The sequence below is a fragment of the Dermacentor variabilis genome, chromosome 4 (genome assembly GCF_050947875.1).
Source record: "Dermacentor variabilis isolate Ectoservices chromosome 4, ASM5094787v1, whole genome shotgun sequence".
NCBI lineage: Eukaryota > Metazoa > Arthropoda > Arachnida > Ixodida > Ixodidae > Dermacentor > Dermacentor variabilis.
Window position 1 is genome coordinate 162,531,534 of NC_134571.1, and position 16,241 is coordinate 162,547,774.

General features: G+C 49.2%; 1 protein-coding gene across 1 annotated transcript in view; it reads left to right on the forward strand.

Moving 5' to 3' along the window:
• Positions 1–15,216, forward strand: part of LOC142578401 (uncharacterized) — a 39,716-nt gene extending 24,500 nt beyond the window's left edge. Inside the window, exon 4 of the mRNA XM_075687792.1 lies at positions 14,935–15,216. Coding sequence (XP_075543907.1) covers positions 14,935–15,216 — 282 coding nt within the window. The remainder of the gene's footprint in view (positions 1–14,934) is intronic.
• Positions 15,217–16,241: the final 1,025 nt, after the last annotated feature.

A 16,241-nucleotide genomic window follows, 5' to 3' on the forward strand; every position in this document is an offset into this window, starting at 1 on the left:
AAACTATAGTTGTGGGAGTAGATGCTGCAGAATCCGAGAGGACAAACGCATTGCTGGCTTCCACAATTTCCTCGTTGTATACAATAGTCGATGTGGTTGAACTCCTGGCTTTAGTTTGTCGGGCCCACTTTCCCTTTCCCTCGTGAAGTCGAGTGATTCCTCTTGGGACACAAATTTCACAGTAGAGCAGTAGACGTTGGTCGCCCTCGATGGTGCTTTCTATGTCTGCGGGTGTTCCGGTTCCGACTGAAATGACAACACTAGAGTGAGCCGGAATGCTTCGAGCACGCTCAAGGCATGCTGACAACAAGCGTTCTCCAGCGTTATCGCTTGATCTTCGGATAGTGTTATTGACTTTGAATTCAGGTCGACGATTGTGCTGTGTTTGTTCCGCAAGTCCATGCCAAGAATGACGTCTCGTGGAGACTGCTGGAGGATAACGAAGGTGGCAGGGTAGGTCCGGTCATGAACTGTGATTCTTGTGGTACAGATTCCGATCGGCGTTATTAGGCGTCCTCCAGCGGTCCGCATTCGGTAACCTTCCCACAGGGTCTTAACTTTCTTCAACTTGTGATCGAAAGGTCCACTCATGGCGGTCCACTTATGCGGTGACTGCATGCCCGTTGAGAAGTACGTTGAGGTCGGTGGTTCTTTGTCTTGTGTTGCAGTTAGGTCTCGGTGTCGGATCGCGGCTGCGTCGTGTTTACGTGTGGCTGGAACGTCGTGTCGTCAGGTCTTCTTTTGTCGGCGGATTATTTACGTGTAGGATTCCTTGGGATGGGGGCGTCTCGTTGACATATTGTCGAGATCGTCTTTTCGGCGTCTTCGTCGGCGGCGAAGGATCTTCGTCAGTTCGACGAAAAGCAACCGCAGCTGCATCGGTCGCTGCTTTTTGTTTTCTAGATATGGGCGGACAGAACGGCCTCGGGCTCGACCAGTGTATGGTAGGCGCTGCGGCGACAGGTAGCAGCCTGGTGACGGCGAACGCGGTACGGTCGTCGAAGGATCCACTGAGTGGCGTCGAAGCAGTCGGCGACGTCACGTGGACGTTCACCTTCCTGAGGGCGCGGTGAATTGATAGCGAACCCTCGTAGTCCCATCTCGCAGTAACGGCATCGGCGGTAGATGTGCCCGACTTGTACGTAGCAAAGCGGACAGTGGTCGGGAGCCCGTCAAGCGTCAGTCTTCGTTGAAATGCTGTGCGTGACGATGGGTTGGCATGCTGGTGGCGAGACTAAAAACAACACTCTTACCACAGTAAAACGCTTGTTAAGCCAGAAAAAGCGCAAGAACGAAAGGCGGGTGCCGACGCCTCCTTGAAGTTTCCGTACTTGGTCGCTGTTACGTCATGGATTTTGAATGCATATTCTATGACCGACTTACTTATATAGCGGCAGAGATTGACTACATTATGTTGTGAAGGAACCAAATAATAAACACAGCAAGTTTCGGGAACCTTTACTGAGCCAACGCGACCCAAATGCGAAAGCCCACTTTGGAATCATTGACGTCATGCTGACGTACCGGCGTCGGGGGTTTCGGCGCGAAATTCAAATACTCACACTTCGACCTTTATTTTATCTTCTAATAATCAAACTATTATTGTGAAATGACGGCCTGCAGGGTTTCCAAACAATGCTTTATTAGTTTAAACTGATTTATTATTTGGCTTTAGTGTCTGTTTAAGCTTTTGTTCCACCACGGAGCGTTACCAGAAAACTAAGCCCAGATGTGCGCCGCCTCGCGTTGCCTAGCAACCACCTGTGAGAGCACAGAGCCACGTAACCTCCTCGCACCCCATGCGCTTAGGCGCAGTCGTGACGTCACAGGCGAGTAAAAACTCGGGCGCCCGCCGCGACACGCCTCTGGCCTCCTCTACTTCGTGCGTATGTGCTGCTCTCATGGGAAGATGGAAGAAAGTCTGGACGCCCAAAGAAGAAGTGGCTTACCAGGGAGAGTACCATATTGTCAAGCGAGAAGCGATGCGTCTCCGCCAAGATGAGCCGGAACACCGCGCCGAAGCTGTGACTGGGAAGAGGCGACGCCAAGTCTAGGATCCCGAGTTTGAGTGCAGGAAATGCGAGAGTTGGCGCCTGAACGCTCGACCTTGCCGAGAAAATATCCCGGCCTGCGATTGCGCCAAAACTCCCAGCGGCAAGCCCGCCGAGACACGGGGGGTGCGAACAGCCAATTCCAGCCCAAATTTTTCGGCATAGAGTTTGGGCACAGCTGTGGCATCTGCGACGTTTATAGTCCGGCGTTATCGGCGCGCGGGCGAGCGTCGTTCGCGGTCAGTCACTTTACGTCGGTTGCGCTGCGCCAGCCGAGATGCCATCCCCTCTATACGCGGCGTGCACGCCGATGGCCGCGCCACTGGTGGCGGCCTTGCGCAGAACGCACGGGAGAGGAGCGAGCCGCGCGCCGTAGCCCGCCGTAGTTTGTTGCGTCGCTGGTAGTGTTTCTCCGTCTTATTTGCGGTTTCAGAGCAAAATAGGCAACACCCTTCGCATGTGTGGAATGGCCAAAGCTTCCGAAGAATGTCGAAGAAGAATTGTTGCAGGGTGGGGGGCTCAAATACCGGCGAAAACGTGCCGGCGATACGGTTCTAATTATTCCCCGCAAAGCCTCATCAGCAGGAGCAACGGTGGCAATGGATCGTCGCTTCGGCGCGAAATTTCTTGTTCTCATCCTTTCCTTTGTCGTTTCGGTGTTTTTCCTTTTTTATTATTATTTATTTACTCGATTGGTAGTTAGACGCGTAAGCGACGAAGTTCGTCTGCAGTGCAACATGCGGTTTAAAGGCATTTCGCTAAAGTTCGGAATGCCGTTTGCCGCTTATATTGTTTTCCGCTTCTTTACCGCGTTCGGCTAGCTAGGCAGCACGACTGCATGGGCGCATTATGTTGTATGTTAAAGCTACAGAAGTTTGCAAGAACTGAAATTGTTAGTTTTAGGTGGCCCGGTAAATCCTCGCACCAGCTGTCGCGCACTTCATGTTTTTACATCTATTTTATGTGTGGTTTCGCACATGTTTAACTGTTGCTAGTTGCTTCATGCATAACTCTTGATTCTTTTGAGCTGCGAGGTTTTGACCCTGCCTCGTTTGTAAAGGGTATAAATCACGCTGTGTCTTATCGGAATGACACCAAGCAAGTGCTTCTTTAACAGCTTTATTCATTTCTCCCGAGGGCATCTTAGATATTGTGGTTTTTTGGGAAATGTGTTTAGAAAATAGGTAGCTCAGGGCGAGAATTGCTAATAGTTGCTGCATATGGTATTTTTGTTCCATTTTTCGCTGAATAGTTCGCGTCACGTTTGGTAAGTCATCACACCTTGATGCTGCCTGAGCAGACTTAACACGCCGAGTGATTTGTTTCTTTCACAACGTAGTCGCTTCTTGCAAGTGAATTTTGTACTCACTGAATTATTTATTATTATGCTTACGCCGCATAGGACTAAACCCGGCCTTGCCGCCAGGGCTGGATCTAATTTGACTGGCGCTGCTCTGCCTTTAAATATATCATGCGGCACCTCTCTCCTGAACCATTTAAAAAAAGTACTGCAAAGTTAGTCAGACTATAGCTTTGTACGTTTCCAAGCAGCAGCTCCCTTAGGGAATTTAAAATTGCAAAAACTGCAGCGTGAACGGCAGTTCATCGGCGGTACAGCGCTAACACGCGCTTTTATTAACCCGTGCGTTTGGCCAGTGGCTTCATTGACTATAGTGTACGCGTTTCTATCAATAAATTCGCAATTATTCTTCTTCAGGCGACTTTCACTACACTTATTCGGCGGCGTCGCATGTATTCATCGGCAGAAAAATCACAACGGCATATGCAGACATCACACCATGCGGATTTGTTATCTAAGTATGCACTAACGACGGGCGCTTATTATTGAGGTGCAGAAGCAGCATTACGGCAAGGGTAGAATTAAAAAAAAAACACGGTCGAGAAATCGCATTAGTCAACAAAATTTGTCGGCTAGTTTACATGAGCTCCACCTCATGTAAATGGTCTTCATGGCGTTTGTCTGCGGGACGCACCTGGCGCGTATGTGGACCATGTTGCCCCAAACACCGGTAACATCTTGTTCATACCCGCTCCCACAGAGGTCTGCGTCTTCCCTATAGCTGTCACCGCAGAAGAAGCAGTCTGGCGCCCGAACAAAGGACAAATCGCAGCCGCGAACTTCAGTCACCCTTGCTGCAAAGCGTTGTCGTCTGCTACTGCTCCCGCGCGTATTGTTGGAAGCGCCCGCTAGGTGGCCATCAGTGGCGCCTCTATGGGGAACCAGCGCTGGAGTTTTCACGGCGCCTGCAGCGCCGCCCTGGCGGTCAGAACGTGCACAATGCAGCCTCCCCCGCGGACGAAAATTGCGTTGCGTGCCCTTAAAGTCGAAGGAAAACAAAAGGGCGCCGACGATACTGTTGCGTATACAAGTGCCACAACTAAGTCGGGATGAGGGAGGATGTATCCTTCTGCGTCTTTCCATCTAAACCCTACGAACAAGAACGGAGGCGGCGTTGGATCCAAGCAGTCAGGCGAGCGGAGTAAGCTCCCGTCTTGTCGCCCTGTCAAGCGGTGTCGGGCTGGTTTCTAAATCAAATTTTGCGTGTATCCTTGGTTTATTCGATAGTGAAGACGGTCAGCCATGGCAGACAGTACCAAACAGCAGAATCTGCTGTCGGTATTTCGTCGGAAACAAAATGAGCAATAGCATGCACCATCCGGCATATGTACCATTTTTCCTTCGCAATGCCACCGCCAAGCCCCTTCCAACGCCACCGCACCAAGTGAACGATACGAAAGGTAAAAATTATCCATTCATTGCCAAGAATTATGTAGGAGGGAAGCTGCCTTGTAATACGAGTTGTATGCGCATAGTGCCGGCGCACGCGCGACTAAGCCACCTATGTGTTTATAAATATGCGCATGCGGATGAGGACTCGGCGCTGAGATGCATCCGGCAAATTAATGTAATTAGTGCTAAATGTAGCCAGAATTGTTACGGATCAAGCAGCCGAGCACTCAAACCTTTGCTTGCGCGAGTCAGCTGATGCGATAAAGCTTTCTTCTCCATTGACTGCTGTGGCGAAGTAACATCAGAATTTTTTATGTCTAGCCAGAGAAATATGGAATATCTTCAGGCCAACTAATACTTCCGAAACCATAGCGCAGCACCACCGGAGCCATAACTGCTAGATTTGCGAGGCAGGCAGCCACACAAGCATGGCATCGATACACGACGCAACCGTTAAAGAAACACACGTGCTCGCCGCGACGCACTGTGAAAAATGTATAAAGCTTAAAAAGCTTCTTTCGTCATTTCTTCACTTGATGGCGCTAGCTTCTTTACAAAAACTCCACTTGAAGCGGCGCGAAAACGGAAACATACGAACTATAATACGGCTGCGTATGCGTGTGTCGTCTGGTTGTGTGGCTGGAATATGCCGCGTTTCGTCGCCAGGGCGGCGTGCAACGCACTCTTTTCGACGCGCCGCCTATCCAGCGCTGGTTCCCCATAGACCGTTTCATCGGGCGAGGAGGATAGGGCGCGCGGAGAGCCTTTCCTCCTCTCTGGCTTGGGCGATCCGGCGCAGCGCTGCTTGAAAGTATTGCTGTCGCGTGCTGCGGAGCGATGTTGAGATGTTTTAGATGATATTTTGCGAAATTTACGCCGTGTCCGTTCATATAAGGTCGTCAGGGAAGCCTTTCGGTGCATCGGTAACTACAGTAGGCGGAAATATCTTTTGGGAGCGCAGAAATGTGACGCGTTTTATAAGCCGCCGTGTACGCACATTATCAGTCGCGGTGTGTGTATGTGTTGTGAACTATTTTACTTATATCGGTTTTAATTCAACAAAGAATCCCGGTGTCTCTGTATTAGCAGCATGAAATTGTAAATCTGCTCAATATCTGATCGCTTGGCGTAGGGAGCAAAGCATAAACATAAGAGCGCGTGCTCGTGCACGGCCAACCTAAGGCAACCACGAAACATCTAAGCGGCAGGCGCAATCAAATATTTGTGATGCACCGGCATCGTTATCGCGCATTTCAAGTCTAGTAGGCTTCAAATTACCATATGTCTACGCTAGCCTTCCAGCATGAGGCCGATGGCGCTGCTCAACACAGCGATCACTGCGGTTTGTCAACCAGGCCGGTACATATGTAAACTGTGCGCTTCGGCATTGCCTTTTTTGCCTGCATACAGCCATAATATATGAAGGATCGCATCAAAAGAATGCGATGCCTATTTCTGAGGACAAAATTTCCGTAATGCGTGTGAGTGCGTCGTAGTGAACGGAACAAACACAACCGAAAAAGAAATTCGGTTATAATCCTCTTTCTCGAAAAAGCAAGAGAAAACGGGCTAACGCCGCAATAGGGCCTCGCATAGTCACGCCGCACAACGTTTATAAATATATAACCGCTGATGCAGTATGCTTGGACCATGCGGTATATAGAACAAAGATGCATGTAATCCAGCACTTACCACTGCTTAGGACGCTCGCGCAGTTCGTAAGCAGTCCCTTTGCTGGACAAGCGTACTTCAGACTGTAAGGTATGCTGCTATCACTTGCCAAAACTATTTTATTCAGGTGCGGAAACCTCACCCATCGAACCAAGTAGTCACGCAATGTAACCTGCAGCGAACAGTTCGAACGCTTGCCAAGGTATAACATCACAGCTCCTATCGTAGCAGAACGGTACCCACGATCACGCTGTTATGATCGTCGCGTATGTTTCCGCAGCTTAGAAATAGAGGATAATACTGCACTAAGGTCACATTAGTGACTGGAACATTCAGAAATACACAATTCATCTCCGAGGCTGATTGCAGACTCGAATATGCGCGCACACATCGCGTTGCGTGTTCTGTCCACCTCAACGCCAGCAGAAATTCCGGCCATGATGCCTTAAACCACTTCAGCACGTCTCACAGAACCGTTTACTACGTAGAAGACGCACGTCATACTAAACAGACCGCACGACCGCGAAAACAAGCGCCAGAAACTGCCGCCAAGCGTATACCTGCCATGCAAAAGACCGCTTTCACCCAAGCCAGTATGGCGCTGCTCATAGGCGGCGCCACTGCGTTCGCAATATGGCGGCGCCTACGAAAAAACGGTCTATAGGTGGTGCACGCGGCCTATACTTCAACGCGCGCGCCGTCGGCTATCATCGGCTCATGCGCAGAACGTTTGCCAAGGCGCGCGCCGTCCGCAAAAGCCGTCTGCGGAGTTGTGTTGGCGCCTTTTTCTTCGCGCGCAATGGATTGTGGGTCGACGTAGTCGGCGGCGCCGGCGCCCGAATGGAGCAGGAGCGAAATTTGCGCCGAGCCCGTCGGGGCGCGCTGGCAGCCGCCGGTTTCGTCGGCGCTGCAGTGCGTTTTTCGCCAACGGAACGTAGCGTGCGCGAACGCGCGCGCGCGCGCGTTATCTCGGACTATATTTATGCCTTAGGAAGCTCGGCGCGCGTCTCAGCGGGACTACAGTCGACGAAGGAGAGCCGATCCTGCCCATCGCGCCGAGGCTGCTGCCAACAAACGCCGTTGCCGAGCCGAGAATGCCGAGTTTGTGGACAACGAACGCTCCCGACTGAATGCTCGGCGACGCCAGGAATCGGGTCCGGGCCTGCGCGTCAGCGAGAACTTCCTGCAAATCCATAGGAGGTGCGAACGGCCGCTTCCAGCGCGAATTCCTCGGCATAGAGTTCGGACGCAGCTGCCGCGTCTGTAACTGGCTCTAGTTCGACGTGAATCTCTCCACGGTGACTTCGGTGCGGAACTTTGAACAGAGGAGCCCTGCCTTTCAAGTGCTTCTCGAAGCCTTCCCCGACGCCACCGACCACGATGACGACCACGATGACGGTCGGACGTCGAAGACGAGGACCGCATCGACGGTGACGACGACTGGTACTGAAGCACTGTACATAATAAATTGTGACGCACGTACTGTGGCTGTATACGTGTGACTTGCTGGGGCTTGTGTGGTTTACCTGCCTGACCATGTATGACCTCGCAAGAACTTGGCGTAACTTAGCAAATTGTGGCGACACCTAGTATGATCATAGTTAAGCCACCCATAACCTCATCGAGACTTCCTTCATGCAAAGGAAAGCCATTAGATTTGTCTACCGACGTTATGACCACCAGTTCTCACCATCATCAGTCATGTCCTCACTCAACCTGACATCTCTCGCCGAACAGCAACACGTTAATTCTTTAAAATTTTTTCATGCCATAATTCACTTATCTTGTCGCCTTTCCAGTAATGAATACATCACCTTTGCAAAAATCTCTTCTAGTAGGAGACATCACGCGCTTAACATTACACCATTTTTTCCAAGCACTAGTACCTTTAAGTATAGCTTTTTCCCTAAAACAATTGAAACATGGAATTCGCTACCAGGAACCAACCGTTCTCTCCCATTAAATGAATTCTTGTCTAAACTCCCTCAACACTGCGCCTAAACTTTCTTTGTTGCCTATTGTATTTCTTTCTTGTATTATACTGTATTATCTACTCCTGGTATAGCCTCCGCAGGGGCTGCAGTATGTGTAAATAAATAAATAACTAAGACTTAACAATACCTAGCAACGCTTGGTATGAGCCCCGCCAAGCCATGCATTACCTCGCAAAACTCAGCAAAACCTAACAAAGTTAGCAGAAGCCGGTACTATAGCTCCGCTGTGACCCAGCCTTGCACCACTAGTGCGACCTGCCCATATTTTTTTTTTATTTGAAACCGGCAAATTGAGGAGACCTAAAGCTCATCACCTGTAGTTGGCCAGTCGTCTAAATGCAAATGAAAAAAAAACCGTTGAAGTTTCATTGGAGTACCTAATTTTTTATGTGCTCGAGTAGTGACGGCCTCAGCGCTAAGGGTTTCCAATTGTCTTAACCATGCAGAAATCTGATTGCTCACTCGGGCTTAGAAAAAATATGAAATTTACAAATTCACTTCTGGAGAGACAATGCGCACGTTTAATTGGCTCAGGCTGCCAAACTAGATTTTCGACACATCTCATTTTACTTATTGTTTACATTGAAACGAAACTGCGGAAAAACAAATTATTCTGCGTGCTTGTTCGTTAAGCCAGAAACGCTGAACCATTATTGTGGGTTATTGGAACCCAAACTGGCGGAAATAATCTGCAGCTCTTTATTACCGCATGTCGATAGCTCAGGCGCAGTTTCTTGGCCCGAAGCACTTTTATTTAGTCGTTGAGTAGCTCAACCAAGAAACTTGCATTCGAAAATTCACTGAAGTTGCAAGAAACGAGAAGAAAGCAACCAACGCGCCGAGGTTGATTCGTGACCATGGTATTGGCCTGCTAAGCACGACGTCGCGGGATAAAATCCGGCAATGGCGGTCGCATTGTGATCGGGGCGAAAACACCCGTGTGCTTAGGTTTAGGTGCACCTTAGAGAGCCACAGGTGGTTCAAATTATTCCGCAGTCCCCCACTACGGTGTGCCTCACAATGAGATCGCGGTCTTGGCACGTAGAACCCCATAATGTAATTTTTAATAAAGCTACCACTGAGTCAGATCGCACACTACAGCTGGGCGTTCATTGAACTATTCACTAGCAATATTGCACCTATATTAAGATTTAGTAACCTGGTCATGAGAAAGAAATTGACTAAAGAATAAAACTGTGCTGGAGAGCATACGTCAGGCATTACCAAACCCTGCCCGGAAGCTTACCGCTATAGTTAAAAAGAAAAGTGCGTAATCGTTGCATTCTACAGGTGCTAACCAATTGAGCAGAAACTTGGAGGTTAACAACGCGGCTACAGAAGACGCTAAAGACCGCCCAAAGAGCGACGGGCCAAAAAATGCTACGCGTAACATTAAAATTCAGGCAGTTAGCGGTGTGGATCAGCGAGCAAACGGCGATAGCTGATATTCCAGTAGATATTAAGAGAAAAAAAATTGTGCGGATCCCACCCACAGTGGGAATCGATGTAAGCGAAGCTTCCTGTGCTGTTTTATTTGATTGACGGTAATTAGCAGTGATGGCGCCGGCTAATGTTTGGTTTCTTACATATTTAGTCCAACATAACAGCGGGAACCTGACGTTAAACGTTACCTTGCGTGCACCACTGCTGTTTGTCTGCGTATTACACCGAACACACAGGGCGAGACGTTTGCTTGAGATGTTATTGTGAGCCATGCTTCCTAACTAAGGAGAATGTCGACCATACTTATAGCCTCACATGGCACTTGGCATCATGGCCGAAGTATTAAACCTTAATTGAATTCTGGGGCTGTACGAGCCAAAACCACAATCGAATTATTAGGCACGCCGTAGTGTCGGACTCTGGAATAATTTTGTCAACGTGGTATCCTTTAACGTCTCCCTAAATTTAAGTGCACGACCGTTTTTTATTTCGCCCCCGTAGAAATTCGGCTGCGGTGGTTTGGATCCAAACCACGACCTCGAGCAATGCCATAGCCACAAAGCTACCGTGCAGGGCAATAAAGTGTTTATTTGACGTGTGACCACTTCCCTAGTGTCACTTGGACCCTTTAATGCTGTTCTGCTTCTGCATGCCCTGCGTAAGTTGCTCGCTTGACAAACTTGCATGATGTTTATTTTTCAGAAATAGCAGATAGGTACCGTATCGTGCCTTTAATTTAAATTTATTCCATTTGCCCGCAACCGCTGTCGTCTCTCAAGTAGTAGCGTTTCCTTGCCTTGGTCATGTCGCCTTCTCCCTCTCCCGTCATCACACTATGTATGGGAACTGCAAGCAAAGAGCGGCAAGGCTGTTATTCCCTTATTTCGCGACTGCATTTATTCTATCCGTTCTCCGTCTCCTCTCCCCCTCCTTTCTACCATTCTAGCTAGCTTCCCTGTTGGTTTGCATGTTAGTAGAACGTAAGCGCTGCAATTTTTGCAATGCTCTTGCTGGGGGTCTCAGGTAATTAGGACTGTCAAGAGGCTAATGTTACGACGCCCAAGGAACTCCAGAGGGTATTGTGTAGATTCGACGTAGTGCAAAGGTTAGAACGAGATCTCGCGTCGCCCCTCCTCTCTGTGGAGCTCCTGTCATGTATACAGACGCTCTGAACCGCCCCTCGACGCGGTGTGGCCGACAGCAGGTGTAGCAGTAGACGAAGTAGCAGTAGTAGAGTTGAACAAAGGGGGAGAGAAAGCTTCCCCTTAACGATTGATCTTTTCAGGCCGATGGACCACTAGTGTTACAGAATCGGTGCCAAGGAAAGCAAGCACAGTCGAGGACGGCTGAAACTAGGGGGCGTGATGAAATCAGGAAATTTGCAGACACAAGCTGGAAGCAGCTAGCGCAAGGCCGGGGTAATCTCTGGGAGAGGCCTTCCTCCTGAAGCAGGCATAAAAAGTTGGCAATCACTTCAGCGTACGCTAAAGACGATAAAGGCAAAGGCCTGCATGCCCGCGAGACATTAATTAAACTACTAACATTATTCATTTATTACTAATAATTGTTGCTTTCTATTACGTGTTTTCTCCCGCCAAAGGTTGTGGGTTGAGTGCCTAGATTAATTGTGCCTTACTTAACACCGAAGGTCGTGGCTTCGACTCCTACGAATGGTCGTGGGTTCAATCAGCAATTATGGCATCATCAGTTTTGGCGCCATTAAACATTGGTGCTACCAAAGGCCGGGGGTACAACTCGCACCAAAGGTCCTCGGTTCGAGTACCTTAAATAAAATTGCATTATTTACACCAAAGGTCGTGCGTTCGACCATCAATGGCGGCATAATCAATTTTGGTGCCATTAAATTTAGGCCCCACGAAAGGTCGAGGGTACGACTCCCACAAAAGCTATTCGGTGGGAGTGCCCTAATTAACTCTATCTAAACTACCGGCACCTTAATTAGCTTCACCCTATTAACGCAAATGTCGTGGTTTAGACTCCCACTAATGGTCGTGGGCTCGTTCGTGATTGGTGGTACCATAAATTTTGGTGCTATTGAATTTTGGTCCCACATAAGGTCAAGGGTTCAACTCTCCTCAAAAGTCGTGGATTCGTGTGCCCTATTTAAGGTTGAGCCGTTGGTTGGACTCGCATCCGTTTTGGCACCATTGATTTTTTGTGCTATTACACCGGGTGGTCAATTTTTCGATGACATTGGGCAACGGATTTTTCAACCGATGAGGCACTTAAGCTTTCGCCTTGAAATAAGCTACCGCTTCTATTCCTCCTGCAGCTGTTGCTGATGATGATGACCTAAAATGAGCGTGTCCTCCGTTCGTGTTACTACACTAACAAGAATTCTGCACGCACCAGCTACTTCATCAATGATAGCTCTCTGGTGGAGGCGTCTCCAGCCTCCGATATGTACTGCATACATGCTGTTCTAGTGCGCTGTATATGACGTCACAATTTTTGCTACCGTGCTCATATTCAAGGAGATAAAGGTGGAGCTAATATTCAAACATGGACTGGAGTCGTTTGAAGCTTTCGCCTTGAAATAAGCTACCGCTTCTATTCCTGCTGCTGCTTCTGATGATGATGACCAAAAATGTGCGTGTCCTCCGTTCGTGTTACTACCGTAACAAGAATTCTGCACGCACCATATACTTCATCGATGATAGCTCTCTGGTGGAGGCGTCTCCGCCCTCCGAGATGTACTGCATGCATCGTGTTTTAGTGCGCTGTATATTACGTCATAATTTTTGCTACCGTGGTCATAATCAAGGAGATAAAGGTGCAGCTAATAGTCAAACACGGACTGGAGTCGTTATCTAATGTAATTTTGTTCCACCGGATGTGTTAGGTAGTCAAAGCACGCAACAATCTCGTAGGATGGTGACCCTGAGAACGAGCCTAAATGTGGGTCTGATAATGTGCGTCAATATCACATCACATTTTGCAATGTGCGTGACTTCGCTTTGGACGCGGGCTGCCGCAGCGCTAAGTCTCGCGTCTTCGTACAGTTGCAAAGTGACAGCTCAAGTGGTTATACAAATTAGTCACAGCTGCCGTGAGCAAAAAAAATGGCTTCTTAGATGACAGCACACCGCTATCCGATATGCATTGTTAAGCCTCTCACAAGTGCGAAAGGCCCCAAAGATGACGGCACATTGCCAGTGATTTTCAGTTTCGTGTCAGCACGATGGGAATAAGAACTCGGCTGCGGTTCGACGCTAGTTCCGAGCATCAATCACGGTTCGAGTATGCCCAAGCCGAAGTTGTCAATAGGTGCTTGTCAAGCGCCGATCTGCTCCTAGTTTGCACATGTTGTTTTTTGTCGTGCTGCAATCGTCCGCATCAACGAGTGCCAACTCTCCCGCGCACCGGCGTTCTTTATCGCGTAATTTCAAGGTCGGATAGCTGATTTTTCAACGATGCAAACCGTTGCATTAGCGTAAATATGCTGGCCGCCGCTCAGCTTCCTTATTTCTCTGCATTTCGTCTCTCTGCGAATGGAAGCGGTTTTTTTTTAAAAATCCGAGGATACCTAATCACTACATATGAGTGGCGAATACGAAAGCATTAATGTCCAATTGAACTCCGCTGCGCTTTCCTTAGAGCTGTAAACTCCTCTCAGGGAAGCGAGCGCTTTGAGGCTCTTGGCCAACGTCTCCTGAATAGCACGAGAACTGTGTCCTTCGATCTGTGACGTCGTGCTCACTTGTCCGATTGGCATAGAATCTGATCGGGGCGCTGCCGAGCAAGTGGTGGTAATTTAGACACCGCGGCTTCGTCACGGTTGGCTTTCCAATGGAAATTTCAGTGCAAGACGCACGATGGCACAAAGCAGAGTGCACAGGCCCGCTATCTCGCAAGCGCTTGTTTCGCCCAGTGTGTATGTCGCCCGGCTTCAGAGCGTGGGCTCGTAGGTGCGTGACAAGGAAATAATAATAATATTTGGCGTTTTACGTGCCAAAACCACTTTCTGATTATGAGGCACGCCGTAGTGGAGGACTCCGGAAATTTTGACCACCTGGGGTTCTTTAACGTGCACCTAAATCTAAGCACACGGGTGTTTTCACATTTCGCCCCCATCGAAATGCGGCCGCCGTGGCCGGGATTCGATCCCGCGACCTCGTGCTCAGCAGCCCAACATCATAGCCATAGAGCAACCACGGCGGGTCTGTGACAAGGAAAGACGAACACCAACCAAATAAAGCTTTTAAAAAAAACAATACGTTTCTGTTTCCATACGGAAGCTTTTTCCACAATCATTTTGTGCACAAATTTGCGAACAAGGCTTGCGCATGGAAGCCGGAACTTCCTGTTTCCCCAGAAGCTTTATTTGGTCGGTGCATGCCTTTCTTTGTCATGTTTCATCCCGAAGAGAGGGGTTCCCATCGAACTCCCGATTATGTCGCAGGTTCAAAATTCACTACCGCCAACGTTCTTCCTTTCGAATTTATTCTGTCTCTTTAATGCATTTATTCTCTATAGCGATTACCGAGGACAAGTTAGAGCGCAGGCGAGAGCTTGCATGTACAAAGAACCCGTGGATAACACAGACTTCCGAGAGCAAGGGCGACGGCCTCTCCCCTCAAGCAGCACCTGGCATGCCAGCGCGCTAGCAGGTGTTCCTTTTCGCCCGCTCTCTCCGTCGAGGCGCGCATGTGACGTGGCGTGGCAGCCAGTGTGGATTCAGGTTGTGTTTGGCTGCTCCACGCGACAGACGCCGTCTCTTTGCTCAATGGACCATTTGATGTTTCGCATCAAAATCACAACCTAAACTCGTCTTCCTACGGCGCGGATGCAGCCGCGCACCGGAACACTTCGACGTCCACCGTGACAGAAACACCGCGAATGCTGCTTGCCTTGTATCTATGTCTGCTTAACATTTAACAAAAACGAAATGAAAACATAAATACTTTATGGAGCTATCACTGTGAGAGCCCTTGCCTCCTACTTGAAAAACACCGCTGCTTAAGTGACCAGGACTGCATCTCTCACTGCATTCCACTCGCAGGCGGGCGCCGCCAGCGGACCCAGCACGGTCTGCATCTTATGCACGGCGATGGTGATCCTCACGGTGGCCGCGGCGGCCACCTTCTACGCTATCGACATGGCCAAAGCGTACACGGAGACGACCACTGTCTCCTCCACGAAGGCAACACCACCGCCAGTGGTGTTCCACTACAACGTGACGGCGAAGCAGGGAGCCGGCCTCGACTTCGAAGAAGGCCGCGATGCGACCACAGACGACGGCGAAGTCGACGAAATCCAGGCTTCGAACACGCGGAGTGTATGACAGCATGTCCTCTTTAACGTGACAGTGGCGATGTTTCTTTTTCAATATTACTAAGTGAATTGAACCAATTCTAACGAAATTTTTTTTTCTGTATTCAAATATATTTTGAGTGCTCATCTTCTTTCTAAGTTCGCTCCCAATTTTTGTTGTAGTGCAATGCTTCCAGCGTGGTGTATTGGCACGGGATTGCGCTTCAGTCGAAATTAGTAGTGTGTTGAGCTCCGTATAGCCATTGGATACTGTAGCCTCGATGAGCGCCAATTTGGGTGTCAGGGGCCCGTATTCCAGAAGTCTTGGCCCCATATTCGCAGATGTCTTGTGCTAGAGTTTGTCCAAAGCATAAAATTTCGCTAAATGATATGCTAGACACATTGTCACGGGTATAAAGCTATTTACTAGATGTATTTACAAGGCATATATAAACAGCAGCCGAGAATACCGAGAGGCTGTTGCCAATTCATCGTCTTCACCATGGACGACCTTGTGCTCTTTTCCACCATAACACGACTCCCGGCAGAAAAAGCACCATCCCGGTGCTTCCGAGGGGGCCGTCGGTAAGGGCATAGTAAGGCTTAAGGCGAGAGACGTGTACGACATCAGGTGATGTGGAACCGGGTGGCATGACGGAGGTCTCGGGAGCGTCCAATGGTAATACAGGGTCAGGACCGAAGAGTAAGTAAAAGGGGGAATACCCAGTAGTACCGTGGCGTGATGAATTATAGGCGAACGTCACGTAGGGCAGCACCGCATCCTAGTACTTGTTGTCGGGTAAAACGTATTTCGATAGCATGTCAGTAATAGTCTGATTAAGTCGCTTAGTAAGGCCGTTGGCCTGGGGATGATAGGAGGTGCACGTGGCCAGTTTGTGCTTGGTAGAACATGAGCGTAGGATATCGGCGATTACTTGGGAGAGGAAAGTGCGGCCGCGGTCAGTAAGGAGCTTTCGCGGCACGCGATGTACTAAAATTATATCCCAGAGTAGGAAATCTGAGACGTCGGTCGCACAGCTCTTAGGAAGTGCCTGA